Source organism: Leucopleurus acutus (assembly GCF_964270905.1).
Source record: "Leucopleurus acutus genome assembly, chromosome: 16".
Taxonomy (NCBI): Eukaryota; Metazoa; Chordata; class Mammalia; order Artiodactyla; family Delphinidae; genus Leucopleurus; species Leucopleurus acutus.
In genome coordinates this window covers 87,268,225-87,288,769 of record NC_139158.1, presented here as the reverse complement: position 1 = coordinate 87,288,769, position 20,545 = coordinate 87,268,225, and the positions used below count along the sequence as shown (strand labels likewise).

Genomic DNA, 20,545 nt, shown 5'->3' with positions numbered 1-20,545 from the left:
TTCATTAAAATGTCCTTTTGGCCTTGGGCCCTGGCCTCGATGAAGCTGGGGCTGACAGTACTGGCACCTATCTGTGCCTGCAGGTAGTGACTGCCCCCACTGGGGTCCACGCAGGACTTGGGGGTATTGCCCTCCCTTGAGGAATCCCAGCGTAAGAGGCAGGAAAGGCGGCCAGAGCCTGTGCCCAGGTGTCACAGCTGGTTGTTGTGATGGGGATGGGGGAAGGGCTGGGGCTGCCACCTGGCAGAGCCTCGGAGCTGCCCTCCTCATTGGCAGCGGCAGCTACGTGCCAGGGCTGAGGCTTCTTGCTCCAGGGGTCAGTGTCCTGGAAAGGCCAGCCTGGGGCACCCCCTAGAAAAGGAAGCAGGAGCTGGGGGGCAGGGACTTGTGGGTGGGCTGGGCTGAGTCAGGAAAAACGCTCATGTGGCGGCCACCCCCTTTAACAAGGAAGTAGGTTTGTTCCTTCGATTGCCGATGCGTGTTTATACTCCTCTTTATTAGCGTGTAAGTACTAAAAAGCCATTTCTAGGAAGGTGTGGTCAGGGCCGGGCTTAGCTTGCCCAGCCTCCGGGGGGCGGGCCCTTCAAGGGCCCTCGGCCCGGTCTGCAGGGTGAGGCTGTCCAGCCAGGGCTCGTACACCAGCGTGTAGCCCTCCACCCTCTTGATGGTGAACTCGTAGGAGCGGTTGGGCAGCAGGTTTGGGACGTCGAAGGCGTAGGCGGCCACGGGGATGATGCTATACTGCACGCGCTCCTGCTGTGTCTGCGGGTCCAGCAGCTTGTAGCGCAGCTCAAACTGCTCTGGCGTGGCCGGCTGGAGCGTGACAGACCAGCGCAGGCTGGCCCAGTCCTCGTGGGCCACCGACTCCTTGCGGTCGAACGTGACGGGCGTCTTGGCGCTCAGCGTGACCTGGAGGTTGGGGATCTTGGTGGCGTTGATGTCAGACACCAGGCGGTGTTTGATGTGCAGACGCCCTGGCACCATCGTGGCCAGGAAACTCTCCATGACGGCCGACAGGTCTGCCAGCCGCTGCTTCACGAGCCCCCAGCCTGCCAGGAAGGGCTGAGGGTCCGGTGACTCGAGCAGGGCGTCCAGCTCAGAGCGGCCGTGGCCCAGCTGCTCCAGCAGCTCCCCTAGCAGCAGGAGCTGGATCTTGGCCTGGGTCGCGCCCACCTTCTTCATACGCTGGAACTTCTGGGGCTCGATGAACTGGAACGTGGTGGGCAGCACCCGCGGGTTCTGGTCGCCCAGCGCCAGGTGCTTGGGGAGGATCTCGATGTAGTAGGAGCACTTCCTGAGGAGCTCCACGTGGGCGTGGTGGCGCTTGAGCAGCTGGGGGCTCAGGTCCGCGGTCAGGAACTTGCGCAGAGCGATGCGGCGCTCCGCGTAGGTCCGCCACGTCTCGGGCTCTAGCAGCTGCCGATCCCCGGCCTCCCCCGCCTCCTCCTGGTCCAGGAGGCACTGAGGGCTGTCCAGCTTCATTCTGTCCGGGTCCAGCCTGTCACCTGCAAGTTCACTGTCTGGGAGCAGCGGGTGGAGGGCCCGGTGTGAGCGGGACGGTCAGACCGGCCTCTGCCGCCCACCCAGGGGCTCACTCGGGGCAGTGTTTGTGTGGGGGTTACTTCAGGCCCACTGGCCCCCATGCTGGGCCCTCTAGCCTGCTGGGGGGCGCGGGGAGAACTTTGTGGGGAGGGCTCGTCTCTCTGGAAAGAGGCTGCTTGGAGGGCCGGGTGAGCAGGCCACAGGTCTAGACACTGCGGGGCCAACACGACACTCTACTGATGGCCGTTTGTGACGACACAAGGCAGGGCTGAGACGGGGGCTCTGGGCCAGGGCGGCCCGTGCGGAAAGGAGTTGAGAGGCTGAGTGACTCGCCCAAGGCTGCTCTGCTAAGGGGCAGAGTGAGGTTGGGACCCAAGTTGGTCTCCCTCCCCAAATGCCAGGCCTTGACCTTCCTGGGGCAGAGGTGGCAGACCCCGGTCCTGAACACTGCAGACAGGGTATCTGGGCTGAGGTGCAACTGAGACCAGGACCCAGGACTCCTGCCCTAAGTCCTGCGGTGGCCGGAGCCTGGGGCAGATTCAAGCTGCCTCTGGAGGGAACTCTAGCTCCAGACCTGGCTACAGGTCCGGGTCCGAGGTGTTTCCAGATGCCCACCGTCTCTCAGGTGGAAAAGGCAGAGGGGCTGCTGGTGAACTCCTCCAAAGAAGCCTCTGTCCTGGCCCTCCTACCCCAGACCTACACCCTCCTCGCCTCCGAGACCCCCTACAACCCCCACCCCCGGCCCCAGGCCCACTTCCCCCCAACCGACCCCCACCTCCGCCACATCACCCTAGTCCTGCATCCCCCCAGCCCGCCTCCCCGCGCCCACTTGCCTTTCGTCGTGCAGCGGGCGGAGCAGTGCTGCCGACTGTGCGCTGAGCCGGCGTGCCCAGCCTTGCGCCGCGGCGTTCCGCGGGTTGCCATGGGGACCGCGGGCCTTTGTGACGTCCCGCCCCCCGGGGGGTGGGGGCGGGGTGGGCGGAGAGCCCAGGGCGTGGGGGTCGGGTGCCCTCAACCTGAGGGGCTGCGGGCAGGTCGCGCGGGGCTCGCTCCCCGCCCCAGGACCCGACTGAAGGAACCAACGAGTCTCAGCCCCGGGCCCGCCCCCAGGTTTCAGCTCAGACAGACCGTCCAGAGGCTTCGCTCCCTTCCCTGGGAACGTCACGGCCTGAGCCCCGGCCGGGATGCCTCTTCAAGCCAGGGGACGCCCCTTGCAGGTCAGTGGTGGGGACCCTTCCAGGCTAGGGTGTCTGTCTCTGAGCTCCCCTCCCATTCTGTTCCGTGGCAAGGCCTGCCTCCCAGGGCACGCCCACCACTCCCGGTAACCTCAGTCTTGGGAGGAGGCTTTGCCGGGCTAAGCGCCCATCAGATGTCCTCTGGGTCCAGGCCTGGGAAGGGGTGCGTGGGCGCCCTGGGCGCTAACTCTGTAAGTTGTAGCTGTTGTGTCGTTATTTAGGGGTCTGAAACGCAAGAGTTGGATTATTTGAAAGGGGGTGCTATCTGAAGGTTGAGAGGGAGGCTGGCACCTGGAAAGTGGTGAGAGGAAGCCGCCCGCAGCCCTGCGGCCCACCCACAGAGAGGGGGTGGGCGGCAGAGCAGTCTCCCCTCCTGCTCTGGGTCAGGCATGTCCTGGACCTCTGCCATCTCTGGCCCCATCTTTTTTTTTTTTTTTTCTATTTCTTGTTACTCAGCTAAATTTTTAAAATTAAACTTTCAGTTTTGAGATAATTGTGGATTCACCTGCAGTTATAAGAAATAACACAGAGACCCCAAGCACCCTTTGCCCATTTCCCCCAAGGGGAACACCTAGCGGAGCTGTCCTACAAGATCACACCACGAGAGTGACCTTGACAGTCAAGACCCAGACGTCTCCTTCCCCACAGGGACCTCCCTGCGTCGCCTTCTACAGCCCACGAGACCCCACCCACCACGGCCCCACCCACCGAGACCCCGCCCCAGAGCCCCGCCCAGACGCAGGTTTCGGGAAACCCTCTTCCAGGCCCCGCCCTGACGCCGTCCTGGGACAGATCCCGGCCCAGAAGCACGCGGCTCGGAGCGGTCGGGGTACCAGTGCTGCCTGCGAGACACCCTAGAGGTCGAGGAGAGCAGCGGCCGTCGTGTGGCCGGGGCTGGGGGGCCACCCTGTGCTGATGTGAGCACCGCGGGGAGCGGGCGGGGACCTCTGGAGCGACTCTCACCCGCCCACCCTGCGCCAGCGAGGCTCCAGCGCTCACCGTCGCGCCGCGCCGCCAGTTTCTCCCCGTCGGGGTCCCCGAGCCCCGCTGCTGCACCCTTTCCGACCCCTGCAGGGCCTGGCGCACCGCCGGGCATGGAGCCCTTCTTCAGGAAGCTGCTGACCTTCCGGTCCTTCTTCTGGGACAAGATCTGGCCGGCGGGCGCGCCGCGGTTCCCGAACCCGGACTCCGACGCCGACGTGGAGCCGGAACCCGCGGCAGCGGAGCCCCCCACCGCGGAGCCCTGCAACCCCCCGGCCCCCGCGCAGCTCTTCAGGGCGCTGACTTCACGGCGCGGAGCGCGGAGGACCTGAGTGTCAGCCGCGGGGAGAGGCTGCACGCCCTCAGGGAGGAGGGCGGCTACATCCTCGCCCGCCGGCTCGCGGGCTGGCCCAGCACGGGGCTGGTGCCCATCACCTACGTGGCCAAGGCCGCCCCTGAGACGCTCTGGAACCAGCCGTGAGTACCGCCCCCTCTGGGGAGACAGCAGTAAGCCTGGGCACCCGATTCCGCTGGGAGGGAAGGTGGCAGGGACTCTGGCAGGCGTGGTTAAGCCGGGGCGCGAGCCGGCTGGTGGGTGTGTGTGCGTGCTGCACTCGCCAGGCCCTCCTGATCGCACCCAGGGATTCAGGCCTGGCATCCAGCAATCTTTGCTGACGGGTCATTCCTTGGAGGGCAGGGGACTGGGGACTGGGATGCAGTTCTGAGTGAGACGGTGAGGACAGTAGTGAGCTTGTGCTGTGACGGGGTGAGGTGGTGACCCGGGGCTGGAAGGGGTGATAAGCTGGGTCACAGAGATGTCTTTGCCCACCCTTCTCACCTGTCCTCACTCACCTGGCCCCCTCCCCCTGCTCTGGGCCAGGTATGGGGCAAACATGGCCCTGGCCTTTGGGATTGCTCCCAGAGAGGCTCATTTGGAGGGTGGATCCAGGTGGGGGAGCCCACCCATTGCCCTGAGTGCCCTTGGCCCCTAGGGCCAAGGCAGTCTACAGGTGGGGAGAGGCTGGCACAGACACTTGTCTGTTTGCATGCCAGTCTGTGATCATGGGGGGGAAGCAGAGGCTGGGCGCTCTTCCAGAGGAGGTGACCTCTCGGCACAGGCTCAGGGTCCGCAGGACAGGGTAGCCTCCCGGCACAGCTGTGTGCCAGCGCTGAGCAGGGCCCTGCCCTGTGGCTGTGGACACAGTGCCCTGTGGCTGTGGACAGAGTACTGGGCCTCAAACGTTCGATCCACGCCCTGGGCGTGGTCCTTCCCCGTCTTTCTCCTGAACGTCTCGGCCACTGTAATCCCTGGCTTCTATTTATTTATTTTATTTATTTTTGACTGCGTTGGGTCTTCGTTGCTATGCGGGCTTTCTCTAGTTGCAGCGAGCAGGGGCTACTCTTCGTTGCGGTGCGCGGGCTTCTCATTGCGGTGGCTTCTCTTGTTGCGGAGCATGGGCTCTAGGCGCACGGGCTTCAGTAGTTGTGGCTCGTGGGCTCAGTAGTTGTGGCTCGTGGGCTCTAGAGCACAGGCTCTGTAGTTGTGGCACATGGACTTAGCTGCTCCACGGCATGTGGGATCTTCCCAGACCAGGGCTCGAACCCATGTCCCCCACATTGGCAGGCGGATTCTTAACCACTGCGCCACCAGGGAAGTCCCATCCCTGACTTCTAGATGGAGGGGGCGCCAGCTGGGGAACCCTGGGGCAGAGACGCCTCTTCCCAGCCCCAGCACCAAGAGGTGAAATGCTGGCTGAGAACAGGTCAGAAGCTGGTTGGTGAACGGGGCCAGCAAAGCGAGGCTCAGCTGCCCAGACCTCGCCCTGACGCAGGCCCCTGGTCTTGCACCAAGCTCGGTCTCTGCCGACCAGCAGCAGGTCTCAGCTTCACTCAGGCCACCTTCAGCACCCTGGGGGCCTCTCAGCATTCCCACAGTCTCCTGGGGGATTTGCATCTGGGGGAAAAGCCTGATTCCCAGGAAGGTGCCTTCTGAGAGGACTCCAGGCCACCACCCCACAGCCAGCCGTTCTGATGGGTAGGGGCCTACAGTCATCCCAGGTGGAGGACGGACCCCGAGAGCAGCTCCTGGAGGCGGCTGGCAGGGTCCTGGGGGAGGGGAGGGGCTGCTGGGAGGAAGAGCTAATGACTGTGTGTCTGGGCTGAGATGCAAGGGCTGCCACACTCGTGGTGTCCTCAGCCCCAGCTACCTGGCTCCTGTCCCCAGGCCTGCGGGCCGGGGAGACCCCTCAACCCCCACAGAGAGGCTCACTGCTCTCCAGCTGCAGGGCCCCCGGTCTTGTCGCCCACTGCTGCACACTCCGGGGACGGGCTCCAAGAACGTCGCGGAAGGCGGGATGCGCGCGGGGGCTGGGCCCAGCCCCCCAGGCCCCGAAGTGGGTCCAGGGGAGGGGTGGGGTGGGAAGCACTGCTGTCCAGGGAAGGCCCCCTGTAGCCCTTCCCGTGGGAGAGGCTCTCCTGGCTAGAGGGTCCCAGACAGCAGGCCCGGCTGCAGGAGGAGCCCGGCAGCCGCACGGGGCTGTGCGTCCTGCTCCCACATCAGTGTGTCCCCAGCCTGCCATCCAGCCAGGGCTCGTCTCGGGAGACCCAGGTCCACAGGTCCTTGACACTTCCCCGCGTGTCTGCTGATTTCCCCCCCAACGTCCCTCAGGCCTGTGCCGCTCTGCCCCCCATCACCCCACCCCTTCCTGCCTCCAGCCTCAGCCCAGACCCCCGACTGACTCTGGCTCCTTCCCTGTAGCCCCCCAGGGTGGGCACAGGCCTCTGTGCCAGGGCAGGCCTGTCTCAGCCGCTGATCTGCAATATCAGATCACCCCAGGCTCCAGCAGCACCCGCCCGCCAGCTTTGCCTACCTGGTCCCCTCTTTGGGGGGCACCCCCACCTATGTCCAGTCCCCGATGACTCCAGAGGCTGGGCCCTGGGGGCTGGGGCAGTTGTGGATCCCGGACTGGGTCCCCAGTACCGGGAGCCAGGTGTTCCTTCTCCCTCTCACCTGCGCGGAGTGGGCCTCTGGGGCCTGGCCCGTGGCGGGCAGGGCTCGCTCGGGGCTGGGCTGGTGTGGGGACCCCTGGGCCTGCCCTTTGCAGCGAGTACTTCAGTGGCATCAGCCGAACCCAGGCCCAGCAGCTGCTCCTGCCCCCACCCAGCGCGCTGGGGGCCTTCCCCGTGCGGCCCAGCGAGAGCAGCCATGGGGACTACTCCCTGTCAGCTACCAGGTGCCCTTGACCTTGGGGTGGTTGCTTCCCAGGCAGTGCCAGCCCCCAACCCGCCTCGGACCCGACAGTATGCATCACCTGGTTGGGGTGGCGGGAGGGTCAGGGCAGGCTGCAGCCGAGATGTGGCCTCCGTCTCTGTGCCCTCCCAGTCTGGGCCCGGACCAAAGTCCACCACTACAGCATCCCCACAGCAGCCACCGGCAGCCTCTCCCTGCAGAAGGACCAGCTCGTCCCCAGCCTGGAGGAGCTGCTGGCCTATTGCAAAGCCCACTGGAAGCTGCGACAGCCCTGTGAGCCCCAGGTGGGCCCATGCCCACCCCCCTACCTGCCAGGTTGCCCCTCCTGAGACACTGTCCAGCACGCGTCCACCTGGCCCACTGGGTGCTGCCAGGGAGGGACCTGATGAAGCCTGCGAGCAGGTGCCCCAGTGACTCCTCCACACTCTGATTCATCCCTGTGGGTTATATTTCTTTTTAAAAATTAATTAATTAATTAATTTTTGGCTGCGTTGGGTCTTCATTGCTGTGCGTGGGCTTTCTCTAGTTGTGGCGAGCGGGGGCTACTCTTCGTTGCAGTGCGCGGGCTTCTCATTGCGGTGGCTTCTCTTGCTGTGGAGCATGGGCTCTAGGCGCGCGGGCTTCAGTAGTTGTGGTGCACAGGCTCAGTAGTTGTGGCTCGCGGGCTTAGTTGCTTCACGGCATGTGGGATCTTCCCAGACCAGGGCTTGAACCCGTGTCCCCTGCATTGGCAGGTGGATTCTTTTTTTTTTTTTTTTTTGTGATAAGTGGGCCTCTCACTGCTGTGGCCTCTCCTGCCGCGGAGCACAAGCTCCGGACGCGCAGGCCCAGCGGCCATGGCTCATGGGCCCAGCCACTCCGCGGCATGCGGGATCCTCCCGGACCGGGGCACGAACTTGTGTCCCCTGCATCGGCAGGCGAACTCCCAACCACTGCGCCACCAGGGAAGCCCTGGCAGGTGGATTCTTAACCACTGCGCTGCCAGGGAAGCCCAGGTGTTATATTTCTATGGGATTCTCTGGGGTGGGGGGAAGATGAGGCCTGTAGGATGCCCTCCCACCCCGCCCAGCCCTGTAGAGCGGCCAGGAGGGGAGGGCAGGTTGGGGAAGGCGCCCACGGCAGCCCCAGGCCAGTGCGGAGGCTGTGGGAGGAGATGCCAGTGGGGATGGCGCCACACCTGCGCTGGAGCCGTGGTACCTGCGCCTGTCCCAGGTGAGCAGTCCTGCCGGGGGGCCGGGCAGCCATCTGGTTTCTCTGGTCTCTTAGTGACAGTCTGGACAGGGGCAGTAACGAGCGCTTGTGGATGGATGCCTGCCGCCAGCAAAGGTGCCATTAGGTCTGGAAGCAATTAGGGCCAGGCCTCCGGAGGTCAGCACCCGGGCCCCCTGCCCCGGCCAGGGCCAGAGTTGAGCGTGTGCTGGGGCGCAGGGGCAGAGGGCCAGAGGCCTGGGGCCCCAGGAGCAGCTGCCCGCTCTGCCTAGGGAGCCACGGGCAAAGGCCCTGAATGCCCCCCACACCCGCAGAAGCCCCCTGAACAGGACGAGTGGCAGCGACCCCGCTCTGCGTTCACCCTGCGGAGGAAGCTGGGCGAAGGCTACTTCGGGGAGGTGTGGGAAGGCCTGTGGCCGGACTCCATGCTCGTGGCGGTCAAGGTCATCAGACCAGGTGGGTGGGGGCCCCCTGGAGCCTGGGGCAGTGGCGGTGGGCAGCGGGAGCACAAGTATGTGGGCCTCTGGGACTTCGAGGCCCGCACAGCCCAGGAGCTGAGCTTCCGGGCAGGGGACCTCTTCCATGTGGCCAGAAAGGAGGAGGAGTGGTGGTGGACCGTGCTGCTGGACCGGGTGGGCAGGGCTCTGGCCAAGGAGACGGTGGGGTTGGAGCCGTGAGTCTCCCCACGGCCCTCGTGGGTCACTCCAAGTTGCCCGTCCCTGGGCCCTGCAGGGCGTCTATCGGGACAGAGCTCTGCGCCGCTGTGGCTGGGCTCTGGGTGCGGGCAGGGACCCTGGGCTGCCAAGGAGGGTGGCCCGTGGCTCTGTCTCCCTGCCCCCCCAGTGGGGCTGGGCCTACCATCCTGGCCTTGGGATCCCTGGCCGGGCTTCTGCTGTGTGACATCTGGGGATGGGGGCTGCAGAGGCTCCGGCCCCTCCTCCGTGCCGGGACCCAGAGAAGGGCAGCCAGCTGACAGTGAGTCCAAGGCAGAGCCTGGGCCTTTTGGGGAGTGAAGCCTCGCTCACCTTCCAAACTCCGGAAACCAGCCTGCTGGCCTAGTCAGGGAGCGGGAAGGCCACTGCGACAGGCCTGCCCGGGGGTGGGCCACAGACCTGCTGCCCGTACCAGCACGGCTGCCCATCGCTGGCAAGGTGGCTCCCAGAGACGACTGTGGGCCTGAGGGCGGCCCAGCAAGCTTGGGCCACAGGCGCAGCCCGGCGTGCGTGTGTCCTCGCGACCCCAGGTGGTTCCCTGAGCTCTGGACGGGAGGGTCTGGCGGGGGGATTCCCACGGCCCCCCCGTGTGCCTGTGCACGCCACTGATTGAGCACCTGCTGTGCGCCGGAGCCGACACGGGCAGGGTCGCCCCTCCTGGGGGGAGTCACTAAGCGTGGTGCAGACAGGACCATCTCAGGCAGGGCCCCCGACAGTGACAAGGCAGGGGCCGGCACTGCCAGTGCAGAGCCGCGGGCCCTGGGAACCCAGCACACTCGAGAAGTGGAAGGAGGCAGGGTGGTTGGTGGGGGGTGGGGCAAATGGGAGAGATTCCAGAGGTGCTGGATTGGTGGGGGTGGCCCGTGGACCCCACGGGGCTCAGTGCTGGGCAGTGGTCTTCCGTGCAGGGACCCACATTCCGACGGGGCCTGAGGGAGCCGAGGGCGCAAAGGGCGGGGCGGTTGGCAGCAGAGGTCCCCTGGGAAACTCCGCAGGCCCAGCCCTGCGCTGGGAGCTGGGGTGTGAGAGTGCCTGTGGACGTGTGTGGCTGCATGTGCGTCCCCAGGTCCCACGGTGCCAGAGCATGGCGTGCCTGTGGCCCGGGTACACAAGGCGGCCACAGAGTCACAGAACGATGTGGTCCAGGAGAATGGCCACAGAGCCACGGCCGAGGTTGGCGAGGGTTGCTGTACCCACAGGGTGGGGGGCTCTGTCCGCACAGACGGGGGACAGTCCGGGAAGGGTAGTGGGAGGGGCCTTCTCCACTTCTGGGTCACCAGGGTCTTTCCTGAGGTCCAGAACTGGCCACTTGGGACATTTGGGGTCGGTGATGGGCAAAGAAGGGGCCTTTGGGTCAGTGAGTGTCCGCGGGCAGCTGTGGGCCGGGGTTGGGGGCACGAGGAGGCAGCGGATCAGGTGGGCTGGGACTTGGTGGGGGGCACAGGCGGGGGGCTGCGCGGCTCAGGGTCCCCCCGCCCCGCAGGTGGTTCTTTGGCCGGATCTCTCTCTCGGAAGCCTTGCACCGACTGCAGGCCACGGGCAACGAGCTGGGGGCCTTCCTGATCCGGGTCAGCGAGAAGCCAGGCGCCAACTGCGTCCTCTCGGGTGCCCGCTTCCCGCCCCTGCCCGCTCCGCAGCCCCACCTGGGCCTGCCTTCGGGGCTCCTGGTCCCTAAGCCCTTCGTGCATGCAGAGCCCGGCCCCTCCGGCCTGTCCCCTCCACTGCGCTGTGACGTCCAAGCCCTGCTCTGGGAGCTCTGACCCTCAGTGGGTGCAGGCCCTGTGGCCTGGGTGCCTTCCCTGGGGTCTGGCGGTTCTCTCCTTTCCGTGTTGGGGGCACCCCTGCCAGTGGGCCTCTCTCAGCACCTGTTCACAAGCGTCCCCTCCGTCCGGTGCGGGACCAGCAGACCGTTCGCCACTACAAGATCTGGTGGCAGGACGGCCAGTTGCACCTCAACGAGGCTGTGTCCTTCCTCAGCCTGCCCAAGCTCGTGGACCACCACGAGGCCCAGAGCCTGTCCCACGACCTGTGGCTGACCTCGCCCCGCCGAAAGGTAGGCCCCTGCCCCCAACAGGGACACAAACCCTCGGGTGGAGGTGGGTGTGGGTCCTGACTCCCTGACTGGCTGGGGGACCCCTGGGAACACTCAGCCCAGGGACTCTGGCTACGTGGGAACCTTGTACAGAGCCGGGCGCGGGGGGACGGTGGGCAGGGGACATGTCCTCCTTTGCCCAGTCACTCTCACCCTTGGGCCAGCTAGAGGTCAGCTGTGCTCCTGCTGCGTCCTGAGTCTCTGGGCTGGTGGGAGCTTGGGCCATGTGCCCCGGCGAGCAGCCAGACGGGAGTTTTGTGTGGGTGGCAGTCAGGCCAGTGTCGCTGGCCCAGAGCAGGTGCGGGGGAGGGGTGGTGGTGGCCTTTGTTTGCAGGACACAGCAGGGGTCAGCCAGGCTTGGGGCAGTCCCTGGGAGAGCCTGGCCACATGCCAGACACTGGGACCCTCCCAAGCAGGACGTGGCCCTACATTTGAGGATAGACCAGGGGCTGACTTCCCGAGGATGGGGGCCCCCGCCCCGTGTCCCTGCAGCATGAGCTGGAGCCCCTGCCCCACTGTGACGACTGGGAGAGGCCTCGGGAAGAGTTCACGCTCTGCGGGAAGCTGGGCTTCTGGCTACTTTGGGGAGGTCTTCAAAGGGCTCTGGAAGGACAAGGTCCGAGTGGCCATCAAGGTGATCGTCGGAGGTGAGCGGGCTCCAGGCCAGGGACTTCTGGCTTTACTCACGGGCGTGGGGCAGCCCAGTAGCCCTGGGCCCTGACGCCCTGCCAGCCACTCGCCGCCCTAACTTGGATCACCTGTGGCACCTGCCGCAGTGTCCGGATGGCATTCTCCTTTCATGCTGTTATCTAAATGCATTTATCTTAAAAGGGAATTTTAAATTCTTCATATAAATGGAAGGAAATCCATTAAAATAAGTAGATCACTAGAAATCTGAAAAGGTTCATCTAAGATCTTCTTGGGACCCACCAGAGGTTGGGATCGCCCACTTCGGGAGCCAGGGGCCCAGGGGTGCAAGGGAACACCCTTGGGAGGGGGTGTTCCAGCTCCACATCTGGCTTGGGCAGGCATAAACCACATGGGGGTGTCTGTGGTCCCTGGGGTGTGGGGAGAGCAGCTGGTGGGCACAGTGGACCCTTGTGTGAACAGTGGGGGCCAGGCTGTGTCTGCCCTGGCATCCTGGCTTGGGAGCTGGGGCGTCGGGGAGGGCGCCCACATTTCCTGAGCCGCTGCTGCGTGCGGGCGGGGGGATGGGTGGGACAGGGGCTCAGCTCCTCCGAGGGCTGCACCCAGCAAGGCCGCCCACCTGCCCCGACAGCTGAGCTTCTGCGTCGGCACACGTTCCAGTCGGAGATCCAGGCCATGAAGAAGCCGCGGCACAAGCCCATCCTGGCACCGTGGGGGACCCTGGGTACATCATCACAGAGCTCCTGCCCAAGGGGAGCCTGCTGGAGCTGCTGCGGGGTGAGCGGGGTGGGGGGACCAGAATGACTCGTGCCGCTGGAGGGAACGGGAAACAGGCACAGAAAGAAAAAGAAAACCCAACCCGCCCCGCCCCCGCCCCGCCCCGCCCCGCCCCTCCCCTCCCCCGCCCCCCCACCCCCCCACCCCCCGCCTGCATGCCATTCACCAGACAGCCTGGGATTGCTCATCAGCCTTTTCTGTTTTAAGAAAGGATTTAAAATATCTTGTGATAAATGTACCATCCGTTCATTGCAGGAATTTGACAAAATACAGATAAGAACAAAGACAAGAAAAGCCACTCATCATTCCTACACCTTCGGTGAACTGAGGCCATTTTAATCAAACGCTTGGCGTGGCCTGCCCCCCCCCCCCCCCCACTTCTGGAACACACAGGCCTGGTTCTCACTGCTGTTCTCTCTTCCTAGAAGGCGCTGTCCCTCCTTCTGGTGTTTGCTTACACACTCACACTTGCACACACGCGCTCACACACCACGTATCTCGTTGCTGCACAGACCTCATCATCTATAACAAGCCCCGGTGTTTCATTAAACACCCAAACCAGACGGTCGCAGCCAGTTCGTGGAGACGCCATTGTATGCAGATGCAGCCCAATTTCAGAGACGCTGAAATGGGAGAAACGTGCACCGTAGGATAAATGACACCCAGTATGCATATGTGTGTATCTGGGGGTATATTTTATTTTATTTATTTTTAACATCTTTATTGGAGTATAATTGCTTTACAGTGCTGTGTCAGTTTCTGCTGTATGACAAAGTGAATCAGCGACATGCATACATATATCCCCATATCTCCTCCTTGCGCCTCCCTCCCTCCCTCCCTATCTCACCCTGGGGGGTACATTTTAATACGGCCACATTTGCAGTGCTTTTCACTTGATCATTGCAAGCAGTTTCCTGTATCACTAATTGTTCATCAGAAATGAAATCCTGACGGTCTGTGCACCAGCACGTGGATGTGCCACGTCCACTCAGGTGCCTGTTGAAACCTTTTGAGGTTTTTAACCGTGTAAATAATGCTGTGATGAACATCTTTGTACATACGTCTTTGAGTTCCTATTGCTTCAGTGTGGATTCCCAGAAGGAAATTCCAAAGGGTATGTATGGACTGTGGTAGCTCTGATACCTAACAGCCCTCCACAAGAGCTGCAGTGGGTCCACAGTTCCAATTTTAAACCAGCCCATCTGCCCTTTGTCCCAGCCCCACCCCTGAGCGCAGGAGTCTGCAGAGAGGACTTGGCCCTGGCTGGCCCCACTCACGCTGGCCTCCCCTGGCCTCTGCAGACTCCGATGAGAAAACCCTGCCCATCTCGGAGCTGGTGGGCATTGCTACACAGGTGGCCGGGGGCATGTGCTACCTGGAATTGCATAATTACATCCACGGGGATCTGGCCGCCAGGAACATCCTCGTGGGGGAAAACAACATCTGCAAAATCGGGGACTTGGGGCTGGGCAGGCTCATCAAGGTAGGGCCAGGGGAGGGCGGAGAGCAGAGGGTGCCGGGAGCTGGAGGGTCCCGTGGGCCTTCCGCCCTCAGGTGAGATGTGGGCTGTGGAGCCCGAGCTGGGTCTTTTTTTTTTTTTTAATTATTTTATTTTTGGCTGCATTGGGTCTTCGTTGCTGCACGCAAGCTTCCTCTAGTTGGGGCGAGTGGGGGCTACTCTTCATTGCGGTGCGCGGGCTTCTCATTGCAGTGGATTCTCTTGTTGCAGAGCACAGGCTCTAGGCGCGCAGGCTCAGTAGTTGCAGCACATGGGCTTAGTTGCTCCACGGCATGTGGGATCTTCCCGGACCAGGGATCGAACCCATGTCCCCTGCATTGGCAGACAGATTCTTAACCACTGTGCCACCAGGGAAGCCCCCGGAGCTGGGTCTTAACGGGATCAGGAGGCTCCTGGGAGGGCAGTGCAGGCACTTGTCTGAGTCCAGGAGGACAGCTACACAGGGCCAGCTCGGGCGCCCAGCGGCTGGGGGCAGCACAGCAGGGCATGGTGCGCAGGTGGCAGGGCGTGGGGGGAGCGGGCCCACTCCTCACTCGCCCTTGGCCAGTGTCCTTCTTCCATGCTCAGCCTGGCCCAGCAGGCAGGTGATACCAGCACCTCCGGGACTCTCAGTCACACGCTGAGAAGTTGAGGGGCTCCTTGAATCGTGATGCCCCAGAGCTAAGCGTCAGCCTTTCCAGTGTGCTCCTCGAGCGGGCCCCAGCGCCACGCCAGCTTGGCTGCTGACCCACCGCCCCTCCCGGTGTCTCCTTGCAGCTCACTTCTGGAGAAACTCTGCCCCTTGTCCTGGGAAGCTCTCTGCTGGGCTTCGCGACTATGGTCCTCTAGGGCAGGGCCTGTTGGGGCGGGTTCTGCCTGCTCAGCTCCGGCAGCACGGGTCCCAGGAAGCCCTGACGCAGTGTGGGTCCCGACCGCACACTTGCCCACCAAGCACTGGGCTCCCCGAGCCTGTCCATGCTGTGGGGAGGGAGGGTGCAGGCGGCCCCCAGGCCCGCCCCCAGTGTGTCTGATCGCAGAACGTCTACCTCTTCCATGACCACAGCATCCCTTACAAGTGGACTGCCCCCGAGGCACTCTCCCGAGGGCATTACTCCATCAAATCTGACACCTGGTCCTTCGGGGTTCTCCTCCATGAGATTTCCAGCAGGGGTCAGATGCCCTGTCCAGGTACTGGGCACCCAGTGTTGCCAACTGCGGGCAGGGCGGGAGGGGGCCGTCACCTGGACACAGCCCCTGCACCTGCACCATCACTGGGTGCCTGATGCCTTCCAGGCGTCACCGTCCAGAGGGAGGGCGTTAGAAATGAGTGCCAGGGATGCAGAGGGCGAGGGCACAGCCCAAGGCTTCCTGCGGGAGGGGGGGCGGCACTGGCCTCCCTGCCTCCACAGTCCCTCTTGTCCTGCCCGCCACAGGCATGTCCATACCTTCCTGAGGGTAGAGGCGGGCTACCGCATGCCCTGCCCCCTGGAGTGCCCACCCACCACACACACGAGCTGATGCTCTCGTGCTGGCACAGGGACCCCGAGCAGAGGCCCCGCTTCAAAGGGCTGCGGGAAAAGCTCTCCAGCCTCAGAAGGTACGAGAACCTGCTGCGTCGGCCGCCTCCTTGCCACTGCCTGAAGGCCAGGCCAGCCCTCGTGAGGGGCCTGAGCAACCTCGGATCATGGGAGTGGGCTGACCCAGATTTACTGAGGATTTGCTGAAGGTACCAACAGCTCCCAGAATCAACCGGACACTCCCGAGAAGGGGCTCGGGCAGCCCTGGGCCCACCTGTTGCCCAGTGCAGCCAGGAGCTGGGACTGCCCCTTCGCCTGACACCAGCTCCTGGAAAGTGCTGGGACCTCCACAGCCAACACCTGCCCTGGGGCTCCAGGAGCCAGGTCGCCCCTCCTTCCGAAGGGAGTGGACCTGTCCCTGGTCCTGACCCAAAGCCCGCCAGCTGTCAGGACCAGGGCTGAGCTTCCGGGCCGTGCGCGGTGGGGACCGAGGCTTTGGCTGCACTCCCTGTGCCCTCTGGCCTTGCCTGAGACCTGGATATAAGGGGGTGTGGACCCCTCAGTGCTCTGTGGAGACAGGGGCACTGACGCCTGCTCCCCGGGGCCAGCCGCTGCTCCTATCCAGCTGCCCCCGGGGGGGCTGGGGGGCCACGTCTGGACACTGTGACCGAAAGGACTGGGTGGGGGGCAGGCTAACTGTGCCTGGACACATTTGAGGGCAGGCAGGACAGAAGGTGCAGCCTTTGGGGGCCACAAGCCACCCAAATGCCTTGGGATGGACTCCCGACTCCCGTGACTTAGAGCGGAGCTGGGGCGGTGTGGCCAGCTGAGCCCAGCCTGCTAACCAGTGGAGACCACCCCTCTAGGCCCCCGCCCTCACACCAAGCCTCCGTCCGCTCCCTCACTGAACTGCCCTCTCCTGACCCCCAGGCCCCGGTCAGTCTCTGCCGGCCACTGAGGCACGTGGACGCCACCAGCCTACCCCCCACGCCTGCCCCCAGGAGGCCAGCAGAGGGTGAGACCACTCCCCAGCCACACACAGAGCTCCCAAGTAGGGCTCTGCCCAAGCTGGGCTGCCCCGGGTGGGGCCCCGTAGAGCCTCCCACACCCCCTTCCCCTCACCCTTAAAGTTTTGGCTGCCGGGGGCCCTGCCCAGAGTGTGCCTTACAAGAGGCTACAGGAGACGTCGCCCTTACTGGAAGGCACGTGGGAGAGAGCAGGGCGCGTGAGCTGCTCCACACCAGGTTGAGGACGGCCTCCTCGAGGGCTCCGGACCCAAGCCAGAGACCCTGTCTCCTGCCGCGGCAGCAGGGGCCGAGGCGGGCTTACTCAGAGGACCCCGATCTCTGTGGCTGCCCTGGGACTGCCTGCTCTCCCCGGCTCCCCAGGATAGCAAGGCACCCCACCTCTTCTCGGATACAAGGCTCCACACTCACCGGAGCTGTCTGCCCACGTGAACCGGAGCCAGATCTCGGAGGTGGCCCGCTAGGGAGGGACCCCAGGAGGGCCCAGGAAGTGAGAAGTTTGAGGGGCTGGTGACTCCTCCCGCGGGGGTGGGGGTGGCATGGAGCTCACACACACACACCATGTGGCTGCTGGCTGCTTGTTTATTTTCTACTCGGTGCAAAGGCACAGGTTAGAGGGTGCCGGGAAGGCTCTCATGTGGCTTGGATAGTAAAGAGTGAAGTTCTCTCAACTTCCTTTTTGGTGTTCTGCTGTTTTGATATTAAAAACCCAACTGCTTGTGTTGGCTGCAGCCTGATCACTCTCAGGGAGGGGAAGGAGGGGGGCTCTGATGAGCCCAGCGCCTGGGGAGGAAGCCCGCCCGGCAGCTGGTGGTGGCCACTCAGGACGGGGGCCTGGAGTTGGTTTGGCCAGGCTGGCCGCCAGGCTGCTGCTTCCCCACGGCTTCCCGAGCCAGGTCACAGGTGATCATGCCGGTGGAGGCCTGGGCTGGTTCTGAGCTGGAGGAGAGCACGTGGTCAGAGGCTGCTACCACCTGCCCCCCCCACGGCCCCCAGGAAGGTGGACTCACTGCGCTGGGGACTCCAACACTGTGGCCATGAACGGGAGAGTGGACTTCCCGAAAAAGAAGCTGGCCCACCAGTGTCCGGGGTCAGCTCTGGGGAGACCTGAGAGAAGCAAAGTGAGGTCACGGTGCTGTTGCCCACCCCCTCCAGTGAGTCCCTGGGGACAGCCAGGGGTGGACCTGCGCTCACCGGGGTGGCGGGGGATGCCTTCCCCAGGGTACTCGGCACTTCCGCAGGAGCTGTTACTGGAAGTGGAGCCCAGGCGGCCTGGAGAGAAGAGGCCAGGTCAGCTCCACAGGGCACTGAGCCCCCAGCCCACCGGACGAAGGGCTGGCTTTGCCTGCAGCACAGGGCTTTGCCTGCAGCACAGGGCTTTGCCTGCAGCACAGGCAGTGCCAGGGGTCCTTAGCTGCTCACTCCCCACTCGGATACGGATTCTTAAGGAACTGGAGCTGACACCACAAGCTGGGTGGGGGAGCCCGGGTCAGACTTGGTGGGGGGGCGGGCAAGGGGCTTACTTACGCCGGTAGTAGTCGTGGGTGGCCACGAGCGAGCCGCTGGAGGGGATGGCTGCCATGCTCTTGCTTGTGGGCTGGTGGAAACCTGCGCACGCGGGGGTCGGGGAGCCCCTTCGGTCACCGCTGCCTCTCGCGAAGGGCACTCCCCACCCGGACCCCAGGGTCAGCCGCGTGGGTTCTCGGGAGGGGCGGACGCCAGGTTTGTTTACCGAGCCGAGGCGGGGCTCCGGAACTCCGGGACCGCCCTCTCCGCGCAGGCGGCTCTAACCAGCCCCAACAGGCTGCGCGGGACAACAAAGGCGCTTTGTGCGCGGGGCCGCCGGCCTGGGGCTCCGGGAAGCGGCCCTGCCTGCAGCCGGCGCGCTCCCAGCTCCGCGCCCCGGGCCCTGCCCGCCGCCCCCTCCCCACCCGCGCTCTTCGGTCCTCCCGGACGCCGGGCGGTCCGCCCCGCCAGCCGTCGCTCCTATTCGGGCCGCTAGATCCCACCCACGCGCCGCCCGGGCCCTCACCTCGGCGGCGACCCCTCGCGGGCCTCGGCGCTCGATCACGGACGGCGGGAACCGGGGCGCTAGGCCACTGAGCCCATCCGCACAGGAGATAGCGGCCGACGGCTCCACGACCCAGACGCGCTGGGCGCGCACGCGCGGACGCGCCCCCTTATATGGCGGCACCGCCCCGGGCCCTGCGAGCCCCGCCCCGATCCCGGCCCCGCCCCAGCCCCGGCGAGGCCACGCCCCTGCTAGGCTCCAGTCCCGCCCAGGACCCCTGCGAGGCCTGCTAGGCGCCGCCCCAAGCTCAGCCTGGCCCCGCCCCGCCCCGCCCTGCCCCGCCCCCGTGGCTTGGCCCTAGCTGGCTGCCCTTGGAGGAAGTCCAGCCCTGCAGCGTCCGTCTGACCTGGGCTGCCCGGGCAGCGCATCCAGGCCTGGCCTGGGCTTGGGGTGGTTAAATAACCGCTGCCCCAGTCCTAGAGCAGGGCCTGTCTCCCTCCCACCTCTCGTCCCACCTTCCCGGGCCCTGGCCATCCTTTTGGACCCAGGCCTGCTGCTAGTCCAGCCTGTCTCCACCTTTCCTGCTCCGTGGAGGCGGCGGGGGTGCTGGACGGTGGCCCCTGCACTTCTGGTCTGTTTCTGCGCTGCGCCCAGTCCTGGGCTGAGCCCCGCAGGCCCAGCCCTCGCAGTGCCCCTCTGCTCTGGCCTTCTCTGCTCAGGATGGGGCACTCCCCACTCTCACCCATACTGGGGGGACATCTGCTCAACCAGACGTGGGCCCCCGCCAGCGGGTGCCCTCCGCCAGCTGTCGGCCTGGGTGCCACCCAGAACGAGCTGTGTGCCTCTAGCTTTCCAGCCCTTCAGGGACCTCATTGCAGGTGGGAAGCTGGGGAGCCCACCCATGTCTCCCTCACAGCTCTGGGGGCTCTGGAACCCACTCCCCGTTCTCAGTGCCAGCTTGCATCCAGCTGCTTGCAAGGCATGGGTGGGGGAGGAGGGAGAGAGGAAAGGAGGGCAGGCAGAGGGGGAAGCTTATGTCAGTGGGTGGGGTAAAGACCTCTGTTTGGGGATGTCACCAGTAGCTGGAGGCGAGGCCCCCAGTTTTGGGCAGCCCCAGAATGTTCCGTGCAGGGCCTGGGCCCTGCCACACCCTGGCTCTTCAACCGGGAGGAGGACTTCCTTTCCAGTGTGGAAATCGGCCTTCCCCCCCGACCCCGACCCCCAGCCTCCCTCTGTAGGGAGGGGAAGTCCCCCTGTCCTCTCCCTGGCTCTTTGGCTCTAGGCCCTGGCTGGGCAGTCTCGCCCCTGCTGGCTGGGAGGGTCTCAGGAGATCTGTGGTGGCTTCAGTGGGGGGCCATCAGGAAGATCCCATAACCCCCTGGGCTGGGCCCTCTATATCCTCACACCCCCTCAAGGACCCCTCCAGGATTCCTGAGCCTCAGTCCAACTTCTCACTCAGGAGACGGAGAAACTGAGGCCCCAGGAGGGGAGCAGCCTTGCTGCCCCTGAATGTAACCCTTTATTGGGCTGTGTGGGGGTCAAAGCTGCTGACCTCCTAACTGCGACCTGGCTTGGGTTGCAGTGTGGCCAGGGGACCCTGGAGGAGGTGCAGCTACCTGGCCCAGGTGACTCTCATTCCTTCTTGGCCTTCCCCGTCTCTTCCTGGTGTCCCCATGGACTGGGCCCCTGCTGGTCACTGCGAAAAGGACGGCTCCAGCGTCTCTCCCTGCCACCCATCCAGCCACATCTTTCATGGGCTTCCAAGATAACCGTGGTTCACAGCGAGGGTCAGCTGGATTGCTCATAGCCGTGAAACAAGACCCTGAAGGAGGGACGCGTGGCCCCCCAAGCCCTCACCTCAACCTCCCTTCACAGCCAGAGACCTTTGCTTCCCAGGGTCACCACAGGCACGGCCTGGCCGTCTTCCTGCCCTCCTCCAGGGCGTTAATTCTGGATGGTGACTTTACTGCAAATCAGATTTAATTCGTAAGGGCCATTTGCCATCCGCCACTCCTCCCATGCTCACCAAACCCCGAGCCTGGTCGTG

The 20,545-nt window shown here is 64.6% G+C and overlaps 3 protein-coding genes across 3 annotated transcripts; 1 reads left to right on the top strand and 2 right to left on the bottom strand.

Annotated features, from left to right (window-relative positions):
- Window positions 1–525: 525 nt before the first annotated feature.
- Window positions 526–1,482, bottom strand: FNDC11 (fibronectin type III domain containing 11; the record flags this gene model as incomplete). Its single annotated transcript, XM_082856980.1, has 1 exon — window positions 526–1,482. The coding sequence occupies one exon, from the start codon at window positions 1,480–1,482 to the stop codon at window positions 526–528; it is 957 nt and encodes a 318-aa protein (XP_082713106.1).
- A 2,380-nt stretch (window positions 1,483–3,862) lies between these two features.
- PTK6 (protein tyrosine kinase 6) lies at window positions 3,863–16,951 on the top strand (the record flags this gene model as incomplete). The annotated part of the gene is given in 18 exon segments (XM_082857861.1): window positions 3,863–4,055; window positions 4,058–4,235; window positions 6,863–6,993; window positions 7,141–7,292; window positions 8,532–8,890; window positions 10,414–10,535; window positions 10,793–10,983; window positions 11,515–11,595; window positions 11,597–11,669; window positions 12,302–12,376; window positions 12,379–12,447; window positions 13,749–13,930; window positions 14,983–15,140; window positions 15,379–15,448; window positions 15,451–15,603; window positions 16,393–16,477; window positions 16,593–16,687; window positions 16,856–16,951. Coding segments are annotated over 18 exon segments (2,454 nt in total). The 5' UTR covers window positions 3,863–3,871.
- Window positions 16,952–17,055: 104 nt separating this feature from the next.
- On the bottom strand, window positions 17,056–18,664 carry PPDPF (pancreatic progenitor cell differentiation and proliferation factor). Its single transcript, XM_082856603.1, has 5 exons — window positions 18,520–18,664; window positions 18,015–18,095; window positions 17,682–17,759; window positions 17,498–17,594; window positions 17,056–17,426 (listed from the first exon to the last, which is right to left on the bottom strand). Exons 2-5 carry the CDS (start codon window positions 18,067–18,069, stop codon window positions 17,309–17,311), a joined length of 348 nt encoding a protein of 115 aa, XP_082712729.1. The 5' UTR covers window positions 18,070–18,095; window positions 18,520–18,664; the 3' UTR covers window positions 17,056–17,308.
- Window positions 18,665–20,545: the final 1,881 nt, after the last annotated feature.

Coding starts and splice junctions, on each gene's coding strand:
- PPDPF (XM_082856603.1), bottom strand. CDS start 18,069: ATGGCAGCCATCCCCTCCAGCGGCTCGCTCGTGGCCACCCACGACTAC. Junction 17,760..18,014: donor CACCCACGACTACTACCGGC/GTAAGTAAGCCC, acceptor TCTTCTCTCCAG/GCCGCCTGGGCTCCACTTCC. Junction 17,427..17,497: donor GTGTTGGAGTCCCCAGCGCA/GTGAGTCCACCT, acceptor GCTCTCCTCCAG/CTCAGAACCAGCCCAGGCCT.